General features: G+C 45.6%; 1 protein-coding gene across 3 annotated transcripts in view; it reads left to right on the top strand.

Annotated features, from left to right (window-relative positions):
• Window positions 1–9441: 9441 nt before the first annotated feature.
• The window catches only part of STAM (signal transducing adaptor molecule), a 67018-nt gene continuing 61761 nt past the window's right edge, over window positions 9442–14698 (top strand). For 2 of the 3 annotated variants that reach the window (XM_088478605.1, XM_088478607.1), the window contains exon 1: window positions 13083–13553. In XM_088478605.1, coding sequence (XP_088334731.1) covers window positions 13514–13553 — 40 coding nt within the window. In that variant the 5' untranslated portion in view covers window positions 13083–13513. Of the gene's footprint in view, window positions 9513–13082; window positions 13554–14698 lie in introns of those variants that run through there. The other variant, XM_088478606.1, reaches the window with a different exon arrangement.

Here is a 14698-nt window from a genome sequence, read left to right as displayed (position 1 = left end):
GTGTATAGTGATCAGTGTGTATAAGGTATGTGATACTGTAACCTTTGTATAGTGATCATGATCAGTGTGTATCAGTAGTGTGATATCAGTGTGACCTGTGTATAGTGATCAGTGTGTATAAGGTATGTGATAGTGTGATCTGTGTATAGTGATCAGTGTGTATAAGGTATGTGATATCAGTGTGACCTGTGTATAATGATCAGTGTGTATAAGGTATGTGATCAGTGTGACCTGTGTATAGCGCACAGTGTGTATCAGTAGTGTGATATCAGTGTGACCTGTGTATAGCGATCAGTGTGTATCAGGAGTGTGATATCAGTGTGACCTGTGTATAGTGATCAGTGTGTATCAGGAGTGGGATATCAGTGTGACCTGTGTATAGTGATCAGTGTAATATCAGTGTGACCTGTGTATAGTGATCAGTGTGTATCAGGTGTATGATATCAGTGTAACCTGTGTATAGCGATCAGTGTGTATCAGGAGTGTGATATCAGTGTGACCTGTGTATAACGATCAGTGTGTATCAGGAGTGTGATATCAGTGTGACCTGTGTATAGCGATCAGTGTGTATCAGGAGTGTGATATCAGTGTGACCTGTGTATAGTGATCAGTGTATCAGGAGTGTGAGCTGTGTATAGCGATCAGTGTGTATCAGGAGTGTGATATCAGTGTGACCTGTGTATAGTGATCAGTGTGTATCAGGAGTGTGATATCAGTGTGACCTGTGTATAGTGATCAGTGTGTATCAGGAGTGTGATATCAGTGTGACCTGTGTATAGTGATCAGTGTAATATCAGTGTGACCTGTGTATAGTGATCAGTGTGTATCAGGTGTATGATATCAGTGTGACCTGTGTATAGCGATCAGTGTGTATCAGGAGTGTGATATCAGTGTGACCTGTGTATAGCGATCAGAGTGTATCAGGAGTGTGATATCAGTGTGACCTGTGTATAGCGATCAGTGTGTATCAGGAGTGTGATATCAGTGTGATCTGTGTATAGCGATCAGTGTATCAGGAGTGTGAGCTGTGTATAGCGATCAGTGTGTATCAGGAGTGTGATATCAGAGTGACCTGTGTATAGTGATCAGTGTGTATCAGGAGTGTGATATCAGTGTGACCTGTGTATAGTGATCAGTGTGTATCAGGAGTGTGATATCAGTGTGACCTGTGTATAGTGATCAGTGTGTATAAGGTATGTGATCAGTGTGACCTGTGTATAGAGATCAGTGTGTATCAGGAGTGTGATATCAGTGTGACCTGTGTATAGTGATCAGTGTGTATCAGGAGTGTGATATCAGTGTGACCTGTGTATAGTGATCAGTGTAATATCAGTGTGACCTGTGTATAGTGATCAGTGTGTATCAGGTGTATGATATCAGTGTGACCTGTGTATAGCGATCAGTGTGTATCAGGAGTGTGATATCAGTGTGACCTGTGTATAGCGATCAGTGTGTATCAGGAGTGTGATATCAGTGTGACCTGTGTATAGCGATCAGTGTGTATCAGGAGTGTGATATCAGTGTGACCTGTGTATAGCGATCAGTGTGTATCAGGAGTATGATATCAGTGTGACCTGTGTATAGCGATCAGTGTGTATCAGGAGTGTGATATCAGTGTGACCTGTGTATAGGGATCAGTGTGTATCAGGAGTGTGATATCAGTGTGACCTGTGTATAGCGATCAGTGTATCAGGAGTGTGATCTGTGTATAGCGATCAGTGTGTATCAGGAGTGTGATATCAGTGTGACCTGTGTATAGCGATCAGTGTGTATCAGGAGTGTGATATCAGTGTGACCTGTGTATAGCGATCAGTGTGTATCAGGAGTATGATATCAGTGTGACCTGTGTATAGCGATCAGTGTATCAGGAGTGTGAGCTGTGTATAGCGATCAGTGTGTATCAGGAGTGTGATATCAGTGTGACCTGTGTATAGTGATCAGTGTGTATCAGGAGTGTGATATCAGTGTGACCTGTGTATAGTGATCAGTGTAATATCAGTGTGACCTGTGTATAGTGATCAGTGTGTATCAGGAGTGTGATATCAGTGTGACCTGTGTATAGTGATCAGTGTGTATAAGGTATGTGATCAGTGTGACCTGTGTATAGAGATCAGTGTGTATCAGGAGTGTGATATTAGTGTGACCTGTGTATAGTGATCAGTGTGTATCAGGAGTGTGATATCAGTGTGATCTGTGTATAGTGATCAGTGTAATATCAGTGTGACCTGTGTATAGTGATCAGTGTGTATCAGGTGTATGATATCAGTGTGACCTGTGTATAGCGATCAGTGTGTATCAGGAGTGTGATATCAGTGTGACCTGTGTATAACGATCAGTGTATATCAGGAGTGTGATATCAGTGTGACCTGTGTATAGGGATCAGTGTGTATCAGGAGTGTGATATCAGTGTGACCTGTGTATAGCGATCAGTGTATCAGGAGTGTGATCTGTGTATAGCGATCAGTGTGTATCAGGAGTGTGATATCAGTGTGACCTGTGTATAGCGATCAGTGTGTATCAGGAGTGTGATATCAGTGTGACCTGTGTATAGCGATCAGTGTATCAGGAGTGTGACCTGTGTATAGTGATCAGTGTGTATCAGGAGTGTGATATCAGTGTGACCTGTGTAAAGTGATCAGTGTAATATCAGTGTGACCTGTGTATAGTGATCAGTGTGTATCAGGAGTGTGATATCAGTGTGACCTGTGTATAGTGATCAGTGTGTATAAGGTATGTGATCAGTGTGACCTGTGTATAGAGATCAGTGTGTATCAGGAGTGTGATATCAGTGTGACCTGTGTATAGTGATCAGTGTGTATCAGGAGTGTGATATCAGTGTGATCTGTGTATAGTGATCAGTGTAATATCAGTGTGACCTGTGTATAGCGATCAGTGTGTATCAGGAGTGTGATATCAGTGTGACCTGTGTATAGCGATCAGTGTGTATCAGGAGTGTGATATCAGTGTGACCTGTGTATAGCGATCAGTGTGTATCAGGAGTGTGATATCAGTGTGACCTGTGTATAGCGATCAGTGTGTATCAGGAGTGTGATATCAGTGTGACCTGTGTATAGCGATCAGTGTATCAGGAGTGTGATCTGTGTATAGCAATCAGTGTGTATCAGGAGTGTGATACCAGTGTGACCTGTGTATAGCGATCAGTGTGTATCAGGAGTGTGATATCAGTGTGACCTGTGTATAGCAATCAGTGTGTATCAGGAGTGTGATATCAGTGTGACCTGTGTATAGCGATCAGTGTATATCAGGAGTGTGATATCAGTGTGACCTGTGTATAGGGATCAGTGTGTATCAGGAGTGTGATATCAGTGTGACCTGTGTATAGCGATCAGTGTATCAGGAGTGTGATCTGTGTATAGCGATCAGTGTGTATCAGGAGTGTGATATCAGTGTGACCTGTGTATAGCGATCAGTGTGTATCAGGAGTGTGATATCAGTGTGACCTGTGTATAGCGATCAGTGTGTATCAGGAGTATGATATCAGTGTGACCTGTGTATAGCGATCAGTGTATCAGGAGTGTGAGCTGTGTATAGCGATCAGTGTGTATCAGGAGTGTGATATCAGTGTGACCTGTGTATAGTGATCAGTGTGTATCAGGAGTGTGATATCAGTGTGACCTGTGTATAGTGATCAGTGTAATATCAGTGTGACCTGTGTATAGTGATCAGTGTGTATCAGGAGTGTGATATCAGTGTGACCTGTGTATAGTGATCAGTGTGTATAAGGTATGTGATCAGTGTGACCTGTGTATAGAGATCAGTGTGTATCAGGAGTGTGATATTAGTGTGACCTGTGTATAGTGATCAGTGTGTATCAGGAGTGTGATATCAGTGTGATCTGTGTATAGTGATCAGTGTAATATCAGTGTGACCTGTGTGTAGTGATCAGTGTGTATCAGGTGTATGATATCAGTGTGACCTGTGTATAGCGATCAGTGTGTATCAGGAGTGTGATATCAGTGTGACCTGTGTATAACGATCAGTGTATATCAGGAGTGTGATATCAGTGTGACCTGTGTATAGGGATCAGTGTGTATCAGGAGTGTGATATCAGTGTGACCTGTGTATAGCGATCAGTGTATCAGGAGTGTGATCTGTGTATAGCGATCAGTGTGTATCAGGAGTGTGATATCAGTGTGACCTGTGTATAGCGATCAGTGTGTATCAGGAGTGTGATATCAGTGTGACCTGTGTATAGCGATCAGTGTATCAGGAGTGTGACCTGTGTATAGTGATCAGTGTGTATCAGGAGTGTGATATCAGTGTGACCTGTGTAAAGTGATCAGTGTAATATCAGTGTGACCTGTGTATAGTGATCAGTGTGTATCAGGAGTGTGATATCAGTGTGACCTGTGTATAGTGATCAGTGTGTATAAGGTATGTGATCAGTGTGACCTGTGTATAGAGATCAGTGTGTATCAGGAGTGTGATATCAGTGTGACCTGTGTATAGTGATCAGTGTGTATCAGGAGTGTGATATCAGTGTGATCTGTGTATAGTGATCAGTGTAATATCAGTGTGACCTGTGTATAGTGATCAGTGTGTATCAGGTGTATGATATCAGTGTGACCTGTGTATAGCGATCAGTGTGTATCAGGAGTGTGATATCAGTGTGACCTGTGTATAACGATCAGTGTGTATCAGGAGTGTGATATCAGTGTGACCTGTGTATAGCGATCAGTGTGTATCAGGAGTGTGATAACAGTGTGACCTGTGTATAGCGATCAGTGTGTATCAGGAGTGTGATATCAGTGTGACCTGTGTAAAGTGATCAGTGTAATATCAGTGTGACCTGTGTATAGTGATCAGTGTGCATCAGGAGTGTGATATCAGTGTGACCTGTGTATAGTGATCAGTGTGTATAAGGTATGTGATCAGTGTGACCTGTGTATAGAGATCAGTGTGTATCAGGAGTGTGATATCAGTGTGACCTGTGTATAGTGATCAGTGTGTATCAGGAGTGTGATATAAGTGTGACCTGTGTATAGTGATCAGTGTAATATCAGTGTGACCTGTGTATAGTGATCAGTGTGTATCAGGTGTATGATATCAGTGTGACCTGTGTATAGCGATCAGTGTGTATCAGGAGTGTGATATCAGTGTGACCTGTGTATAACGATCAGTGTATATCAGGAGTGTGATATCAGTGTGACCTGTGTATAGGGATCAGTGTGTATCAGGAGTGTGATATCAGTGTGACCTGTGTATAGCGATCAGTGTATCAGGAGTGTGATCTGTGTATAGCGATCAGTGTGTATCAGGAGTGTGATATCAGTGTGACCTGTGTATAGCGATCAGTGTGTATCAGGAGTGTGATATCAGTGTGACCTGTGTATAGCGATCAGTGTATCAGGAGTGTGACCTGTGTATAGTGATCAGTGTGTATCAGGAGTGTGATATCAGTGTGACCTGTGTAAAGTGATCAGTGTAATATCAGTGTGACCTGTGTATAGTGATCAGTGTGTATCAGGAGTGTGATATCAGTGTGACCTGTGTATAGTGATCAGTGTGTATAAGGTATGTGATCAGTGTGACCTGTGTATAGAGATCAGTGTGTATCAGGAGTGTGATATCAGTGTGACCTGTGTATAGTGATCAGTGTGTATCAGGAGTGTGATATCAGTGTGATCTGTGTATAGTGATCAGTGTAATATCAGTGTGACCTGTGTATAGTGATCAGTGTGTATCAGGTGTATGATATCAGTGTGACCTGTGTATAGCGATCAGTGTGTATCAGGAGTGTGATATCAGTGTGACCTGTGTATAACGATCAGTGTGTATCAGGAGTGTGATATCAGTGTGACCTGTGTATAGCGATCAGTGTGTATCAGGAGTGTGATATCAGTGTGACCTGTGTATAGCGATCAGTGTGTATCAGGAGTGTGATATCAGTGTGACCTGTGTAAAGTGATCAGTGTAATATCAGTGTGACCTGTGTATAGTGATCAGTGTGTATCAGGAGTGTGATATCAGTGTGACCTGTGTATAGTGATCAGTGTGTATAAGGTATGTGATCAGTGTGACCTGTGTATAGAGATCAGTGTGTATCAGGAGTGTGATATCAGTGTGACCTGTGTATAGTGATCAGTGTGTATCAGGAGTGTGATATCAGTGTGACCTGTGTATAGTGATCAGTGTAATATCAGTGTGACCTGTGTATAGTGATCAGTGTGTATCAGGTGTATGATATCAGTGTGACCTGTGTATAGCGATCAGTGTGTATCAGGAGTGTGATATCAGTGTGACCTGTGTATAGCGATCAGTGTGTATCAGGAGTGTGATATCAGTGTGACCTGTGTATAGCGATCAGTGTGTATCAGGAGTGTGATATCAGTGTGACCTGTGTATAGCGATCAGTGTGTATCAGGAGTGTGATATCAGTGTGACCTGTGTATAGCGATCAGTGTGTATCAGGAGTGTGATATCAGTGTGACCTGTGTATTGCGATCAGTGTATCAGGAGTGTGACCTGTGTATAGTGATCAGTGTGTATCAGGAGTGTGATATCAGTGTGACCTGTGTATAGTGATCAGTGTAATATCAGTGTGACCTGTGTATAGTGATCAGTGTGTATAAGGTATGTGATCAGTGTGACCTGTGTATAGAGATCAGTGTGTATCAGGAGTGTGATATCAGTGTGACCTGTGTATAGTGATCAGTGTGTATCAGGAGTGTGATATCAGTGTGACCTGTGTATAGCGATCAGTGTGTATCAGGAGTGTGATATCAGTGTGACCTGTGTATAGTGATCAGTGTGTATAAGGTATGTGATCAGTGTGACCTGTGTATAGAGATCAGTGTGTATCAGGAGTGTGATATCAGTGTGACCTGTGTATAGTGATCAGTGTGTATCAGGAGTGTGATATCAGTGTGACCTGTGTATAGTGATCAGTGTAATATCAGTGTGACCTGTGTATAGTGATCAGTGTGTATCAGGTGTATGATATCAGTGTGACCTGTGTATAGCGATCAGTGTGTATCAGGAGTGTGAAATCAGTGTGACCTGTGTATAGCGATCAGTGTGTATCAGGAGTGTGATATCAGTGTGACCTGTGTATAGCGATCAGTGTGTATCAGGAGTGTGATATCAGTGTGACCTGTGTATAGCGATCAGTGTATCAGGAGTGTGAGCTGTGTATAGCGATCAGTGTGTATCAGGAGTGTGATATCAGTGTGACCTGTGTATAGTGATCAGTGTGTATCAGGAGTGTGATATCAGTGTGACCTGTGTATAGTGATCAGTGTAATATCAGTGTGACCTGTGTATAGTGATCAGTGTGTATCAGGTGTATGATATCAGTGTGACCTGTGTATAGCGATCAGTGTGTATCAGGAGTGTGATATCAGTGTGACCTGTGTATAGCGATCAGTGTGTATCAGGAGTGTGATATCAGTGTGACCTGTGTATAGCGATCAGTGTGTATCAGGAGTGTGATATCAGTGTGACCTGTGTATAGCGATCAGTGTATCAGGAGTGTGATCTGTGTATAGCAATCAGGGTGTATCAGGAGTGTGATATCAGTGTGACCTGTGTATAGCGATCAGTGTGTATCAGGAGTGTGATATCAGTGTGACCTGTGTATAGCGATCAGTGTATATCAGGAGTGTGATATCAGTGTGACCTGTGTATAGCGATCAGTGTGTATCAGGAGTGTGATATCAGTGTGACCTGTGTGTAGCGATCAGTGTATATCAGGAGTGTGATATCAGTGTGACCTGTGTATAGCGATCAGTGTGTATCAGGAGTGTGATATCAGTGTGACCTGTGTATCATGCTTGCCGACATGTAGCTCCCTCCTTAAGGGAGGGAGCTGTCAGGCTTACAGGGCTGGGGGCGTGATGCGACCAAAGGGGGCGGGGGCCCGGCACATGATGAGGCATTGGGGGCGGAGCATGGGGGCGTGACAGCACGATCGCGTCATCGTGGCTGTACCCCTCTTCACAATGCCATGATTAATCGCGTCACCGGTCCCCCTGCTGCCAGGGTTTTTACTTAAAAGCGCGGGGGGTTGCGGACACATCACCGGAGCCGGGAGGATTGCCTGCCTTCCCGGGAGGTCGGGAGCGGCCCCCGATTTTCGGAAGGCTCCCGACCAAATCGGGAGTGTAGGCAAGTATGTTGTGTATAGCGATCAGTGTATATAAGGTGTGTGATATCAGTGTGACCTGTGTATAGTGATTAGTGTGTATAAGGTGTGTGATATCAGTGCATAAGAAACAGTGTGTAGAAAATGTTAACTAGGATATAAATGAGTGACACAATGTAAACAATACCCTTCCCCGTGTTAGAGCAACATACAGTCCTCCAGCTTTTGTGCGTCCTGAGAACCAGTCACTTGTAGTTCTGGAATAGTTGGAGAGCTACGTGTCGCTTACCTGTGAGCTAGAGGAAACACCTAGTCATGTAATATGCCCCATTAATCATTGGTATGATGACCACAGAGGTATTGCGTAATATACATGTGCTAGAGTGATAAATAGAAAGTGCATGACTGAGAGCACATGATCCTTCTGTCTGACTCAGATGGAAGTGACTGGAGAACAATACAGTCTCCTTCTGATGTAGCTTGCAGTGGATGCCAGTCACTCCTCTCACCAGCTGCTTTCTTTCCAGCACGCCCAGCTCCACCCTCTAAGCAGCCAACACTTCACTTACCAAATAAATGTGTAACTATAGTGGGATAAGGAGGATCTGCATTAGCCTGATTCCCAAACAGGATACTACAATGTTATTGTGTAGTATTCTACAACTGTGGTTCTCAACCTCAGCCCTCAAGTACCCTCGGATGTCTGTCTGTGGTAGCAGGTGGGATAATTACTGACCCAGCAAAATAGCTTAATTCTCCCCTGTATGATTCCAGAAATCCGCAAAACAGAGAACCGCTGTTCTAGAATAACAAAATAACATACTCTTAATAATATAAAGTAAATGAATCTAATATTGTAAAGGTGCCCAGCCACTGGCAGAGCTCAAAACGACTGCCCAATTAGGACATTGTAATCGTGCAGTCGTTTGTCAGTCTGTGATGTGCCTGCACTGAACGAGCAGTCATTCAGTGCAGGCTCATCAATCATCTGCAAACATGCTGAATCTGACGTTATCGTTAAGTTGTCCAACATGTTTTGCCGATGATTGATTAAACGACCAGCAGGAGCGCGCATCGCTGGTCGTTTTAGACATTTTTGTAAACGATTTATGAACGATTGAATGATAACGATATCGTTATCGTTCAATCCCTCAATTAGATCGTCTAGTGCACAGGTTCTCAAACTCAGTCCTCAGGACCACAAATAGTACATGTTTTCCAGGTCTCCTCAGAATCACAAGTGAAATAATTAGCTCCACCTGTGGATCTTTTAAAATGTGTCAGTGAGTAATGAATACGCCTGTGCACCTGCTGGGTGACCTGGAAAACGGGACCAGTGTGGGGTCCTGAGGACCGAGTTTGAGAACCTCTGGTCTAGTGGATGGGCACCTTAACAATGTAGTTTAAGGCGAGTAAATTCTGATCACAAGTCATCATGGTGACTAATACCACTTTCCCCCAAAAATCCTGGGTCCAGCCCAGGACACTGAACATGGATTTCAAACTGTGTCACTGCGGCTTGAAACCCGTTTACACCGCAGGCTGGACCCGGGATATTGTCGGGCTTACATCTGCTGGTGCTTGGAGATTACATCATCTCCAAGCACCAGGAAATGCGGCTCTCCCTATGCTGTGATTACCTGGGATACTCGTTTCCACTGAGCCTTACCCGCATAAAACCGTACTGGAGATCCGGGAAGAAATGGGATTTTTCCTAGGAGCCTTTTTAACTGAGCCGCAACCCGGGTTGACACGGCAATAGCCTGGGTTTTAGCAGCAGTGAAAAAGGGGTATTAATGATGTGCCGTAGTGGCCAGGACAAGTCAAGCTGAATGTGAATACGTGTTATGGCGGAGGTCAGGGTTGTGATATGTGAATACGTGTTATGGCGGAGGTCAGGGTTGTGATATGTGAATACGTGTTATGGCGGAGGTCAGGGTTGTGATATGTGAATACGTGTTATGGCGGAGGTCAGGGTTGTGATATGTGAATACGTGTTATGGCGGAGGTCAGGGTTGTGATATGTGAATACGTGTTATGGCGGAGGTCAGGGTTGTGATATGTGAATGTGTTATGGCGGAGGTCAGGGTTGTGATATGTGAATACGTGTTATGGCGGAGGTCAGGGTTGTGATATGTGATCAGACTTGTGATAAATAATACGTGTGTGGGCGGGGGTCAGACATGTGATATGTAAATAATGCGTGTGCTTGCAGGGGTCAGACTTGTGATATGTAAACAAAACATTTGTGGGCGGTAGTCAGGCATGTGGAACTGTATGTCAACAATATGTGTACTGTCGGGGTCAGACATGTGATATGTGAATATCTGTGATAGGTGAGTGTGATATGTACATAAAATGTGTGCTGGCGGGGTCAGGCTTGTTATATGTGAATAATACATGTGGTGACATTGTGTGATATATTAATAATATGTATGTTGGCGTGGCATGTACATGTTACATGTGATGACAGGGTGTGGATATGTGAATAATACCTGTGATGACAATTGGGCTGACAGACTACCCTGAGCGGCCCCCCGGCCCCGCAACTTACCCCCCGTGGCCACGCCAACCACCACCGTCAGTCATCCGCGGACCCGCGCCACTTCCTCATCCCTTGCCCCTTGATTACACTGAAGGCAGGTTGGGTGGTTGTGGCATAAATAGGCTGGCCTCTCTTCTCGTGAGAGAGGCTCAGCCACGGCCAGGCACTGACAGGCAGCCGGGCTGCCTGTGTAAAACACATACAGTCCATTCAGGAGCCGGGTGACACAAATCGGGGGGTAGGGCCTCAATTGAAAAGCGTCCCCACAACCAATCGGCCCACCGGGATTTTTCCCGCAAAGAGTAACGGCCAATCCGCTTCTGATGATCTGCCATATTTAACAGTTACTTGTCTCTGACAGGATAGATATACCTAATTATTTGCATTTCAAACTGCATATTGTTTTTTTTTTTCTTGTAAGTGCAATTTTTATTTGTATACCTACTGTACCTAGGGGATGTAGTCAGGAAGCCATGGGTTAAAAAAAACAGTATACAGGAATTGTTGTTTGCTATGTCATTTTGTAGCTTAAGTTATTATGGAATGACCCAACTGCCGAGATTATTAAGGTTCCGTATCGCAGCGGATATTTTCATTTTTAATGAAAATATCCCCGCTGTGTACCAAGGGGAGTTGCTGTAACCGCTGTCCCTTCTAGTTATATCCCTGGAATTATGTAGAAGTCTTTCCCTTTCCACTTTAGTGAAATTCTCCTCTGGGGGAAGCTGACACTGTGCATGGTGTAAACTTCCTGGGCCAAACTTTGGCCCTAATTCAGAGCTGAACGCTCTGAGCAGAACGCTCGCTCTGAATCAGGGCCGTCCTATTTAAATGTGGAGCGGCCTTATGGACGCTCGCATAGCTGCGGGTTAAAACCCACAGCTTATGCGAGCGTTCATGATGATGGTCGCGATGGTCAAGACCATCGGGCTTGCGACGAGACCCTTGCGGTAGGGTCTCGCTGCCGCAAGCCCTGGAGTGATTTTGGCTCTATCAGAGCCAAAATCACTCCCACTGACATCACTAGTGATGTCAGTGGGGCCGGACTTAGACGGTAGGCGTTCCCATGGGAATGCCTCCGTCTGGCAGCCACGCCCCCGGCACGCCCACCAAATGGGCGTGCTGTCACTCACCATCGACAGCACGCCCCCTTTGGTGCGAGACCCCGAGCTACGTATTTCTCGTCGCTCGCCGTGTCTCGCGCATGCGCACGACGGAGCTCTTTCCATCGTGCGCATGCGCATTCGCCCACCATCGACCCGCTAGCGAGCGACCTTCGCTCGCGAGCGGGTCTGAATGACCCCCCTTGCTTTTTGGAATTTGGTACATAGGGCTGAGATCGTAGTCTCTATTGAGAATAATGGGGACTGCGATCTGCAGCACTAATTAGCACTCTGCCTGCGATTTCTGTGAAATCTCCTGCGTTATACTATTAGTACATAGCTACAATACAGTTTCTACATCATTTTGTAAAAAATTTTTTAAAAATTGATACATACAGTAGGACCCTAAATATGAGCCTCTTTGCCAGCATTCTAGGAACATCTTGGTTTCCTTTGTAACCAGGAATATGTAGAATTCTAAAGTTTAATGAATTGTAACAAGGGGAAATGATACAGTACATGGGTGAATGACAGTACATGGGTAAATGACACAGTACATGGGTAAATAACACAGTACACAGGTAAATGACAGTACACAGATAAATGACAGTACACGGCTAAATGACACAATACATGGGTGAATGACAGTACATGGGTAAATGACACAGTACACGGGGGTAAAGGACAGTACACAGGTAAATGACACAATACACGGGTGAATGACAGTACACAGATAAATGACAGTACACGGCTAAATGACACAATACATGTGTAAATGACAGTACACGGGTGAATGACACAGTACACGGGTAAATGACACCGTACGCCATCATGAATCGTTACATATAATCACCAAATCTAGAAAATTTAAAAAATTGATTCCAGAGATATTTTGCTGTAGGATATGAGAATCTCTGCATGTATATGTGGACATGCACTTTCATGGTTCCCATTTATTTAATTTTAACTTACACAGCATTCAGCAGACGAAAGTAAACTGTCACTCTTTAGCTCTGTTATGTAACTACAAGTCTCAGCATTGCCTGGCTTTGTAGTTTCCCAACAGCCAGTAACTTATTGCTTAAGCCTGGAGCAGGGTATGGGCAAGCATTGATATATGTAATCAGCAGCCAAAACAAGGGAAGTTATAGTGGGCAAATTGTCAATATTAAACATCAGGGAATAGAAATGTGCCTGGAAATAAAGGTGAGCACACCTATCAGGCAGTGTGTATTGTAATACCTATTATTACATAGTACATACTCTCCTGTTTATGTTTTGCAAGGCAAGCCAGCCCAGCAGCTGATCCCGCGCATGCGCAGTCCAGGGGTAACTCTTTGCCCCCTAATGTTGCCCCCACCTTCCCCAGCGAGCATGTGCAGAGCCCAGTGTAGCTCAGGGAGCGTCACCAAATTCCATTCTCAGCAGCAGCCGAAAGAACTGACTGAATAGTCGCCGGGAGATCCAATGACAAGTAACCGCTGCCTTTGTCTCCTGCACTGTTATTACACTGTTACCCAGGCTGCTGCTGCTCCTCCGGCCCGCACCCCTGCTGTCGCCGCTGCATCGTGGTCAGGGCAGGCAATGTAGTGGACGGCTGCTTATCCCAGCGTGCTCAGTGGCTCAGGCAACAGCCCCCTGTTTCTGGAGGTCTGATGCTGCTCTGGTAGAGGGGCAGGAGGACAACAAGGAATCCCCCTCTTTGTGACTTCTGGGAGCCGTGCAGACAGCTGCTGCTACACCTGGGCTGGGCCAGCAGACATGCCTCTCTTCACATCCAACCTCTTTGATCCTGATGTAGGTAAGGAACCAGCACCCCACATGTAGGTAAGGTACTAGCACCCCACATGTAGGTAAGGTGGGTGCACCCTACATGTAGGTAAGGTGGGAGCAGCCCGCGTGTAGGTAAGGTGGGAGCAGCCCGCGTGTAGGTAAGGTGGGAGCAGCCCGCGTGTAGGTAAGGTGGGCGCACCCTACATGTAGGTAAGGTAGGAGCACCTCTGCATGTAGGTAAGGTGGGAGCACCCCACATGTAGGTAAGGTAGGAGCACCCCTGCAGGTAGGTAAGGTAGGAGCACCCCTGCATGTAGGTAAGGTAGGAGCACCCCTGCATGTAGGCAAGGTGGGCGCACCCCTGCATGTAGGTAAGGTAGGAGCACCTCCGCATGTAGGTAAGGTAGGAGCACCCCTGCATGTAGGTAAGGTGGGCGCACCCCTGCATGTACTACTGTAGGTAAGGTAGGAGCAGCCCGCATGTAGGTAAGGTAGGAGCACTCCACATGTAGGTAAGATAGGAGCACCTCCGCATGTAGGTAAGGTAGGAGCACCCCTGCATGTAGGTAAGGTAGGAGCACCCCTGCATGTAGGCAAGGTGGGCGCACCCCTGCATGTAGGTAAGGTAGGAGCACCTCCGCATGTAGGTAAGGTAGGAGCACCCCTGCATGTAGGTAAGGTGGGCGCACCCCTGCATGTACTACTGTAGGTAAGGTAGGAGCAGCCCGCATGTAGGTAAGGTAGGAGCACTCCACATGTAGGTAAGATAGGAGCACCTCCGCATGTAGGTAAGGTAGGAGCACCCCTGCATGTAGGTAAGGTAGGAGCACCCCTGTATGTAGGTAAGGTAGGAGCACCCCTGCATGTAGGTAAGGTAGGAGCACCCCTGCATGTAGGTAAGGTAGGAGCACCCCTGCATGTAGGTAAGGTAGGAGCACTCCACGTGTAGGTAAGATAGGAGCACCTCGCATGTAGGTAAGGTAGGAGCACCCCTGCATGTAGGTTAGGTAGGAGCACACCTGCATGTAGGTAAGGTAGGAGCACTCCACGTGTAAGTAAGATAGGAGCACCCCTGCATGTAGGTAAGGTAGGAGCACCCCTGCATGTAGGTAAGGTGGGCGCACCCCTGCATGTACTACTGTAGGTAAGGTAGGAGCAGCCCGCATGTAGGTA

This window comes from Taudactylus pleione, unplaced genomic scaffold, assembly GCF_031769625.1.
Source record: "Taudactylus pleione unplaced genomic scaffold, aTauple2 ptg000216l, whole genome shotgun sequence".
Lineage (NCBI taxonomy): Eukaryota > Metazoa > Chordata > Amphibia > Anura > Myobatrachidae > Taudactylus > Taudactylus pleione.
This window is presented reverse-complemented; position numbering and strand designations above follow the sequence as displayed.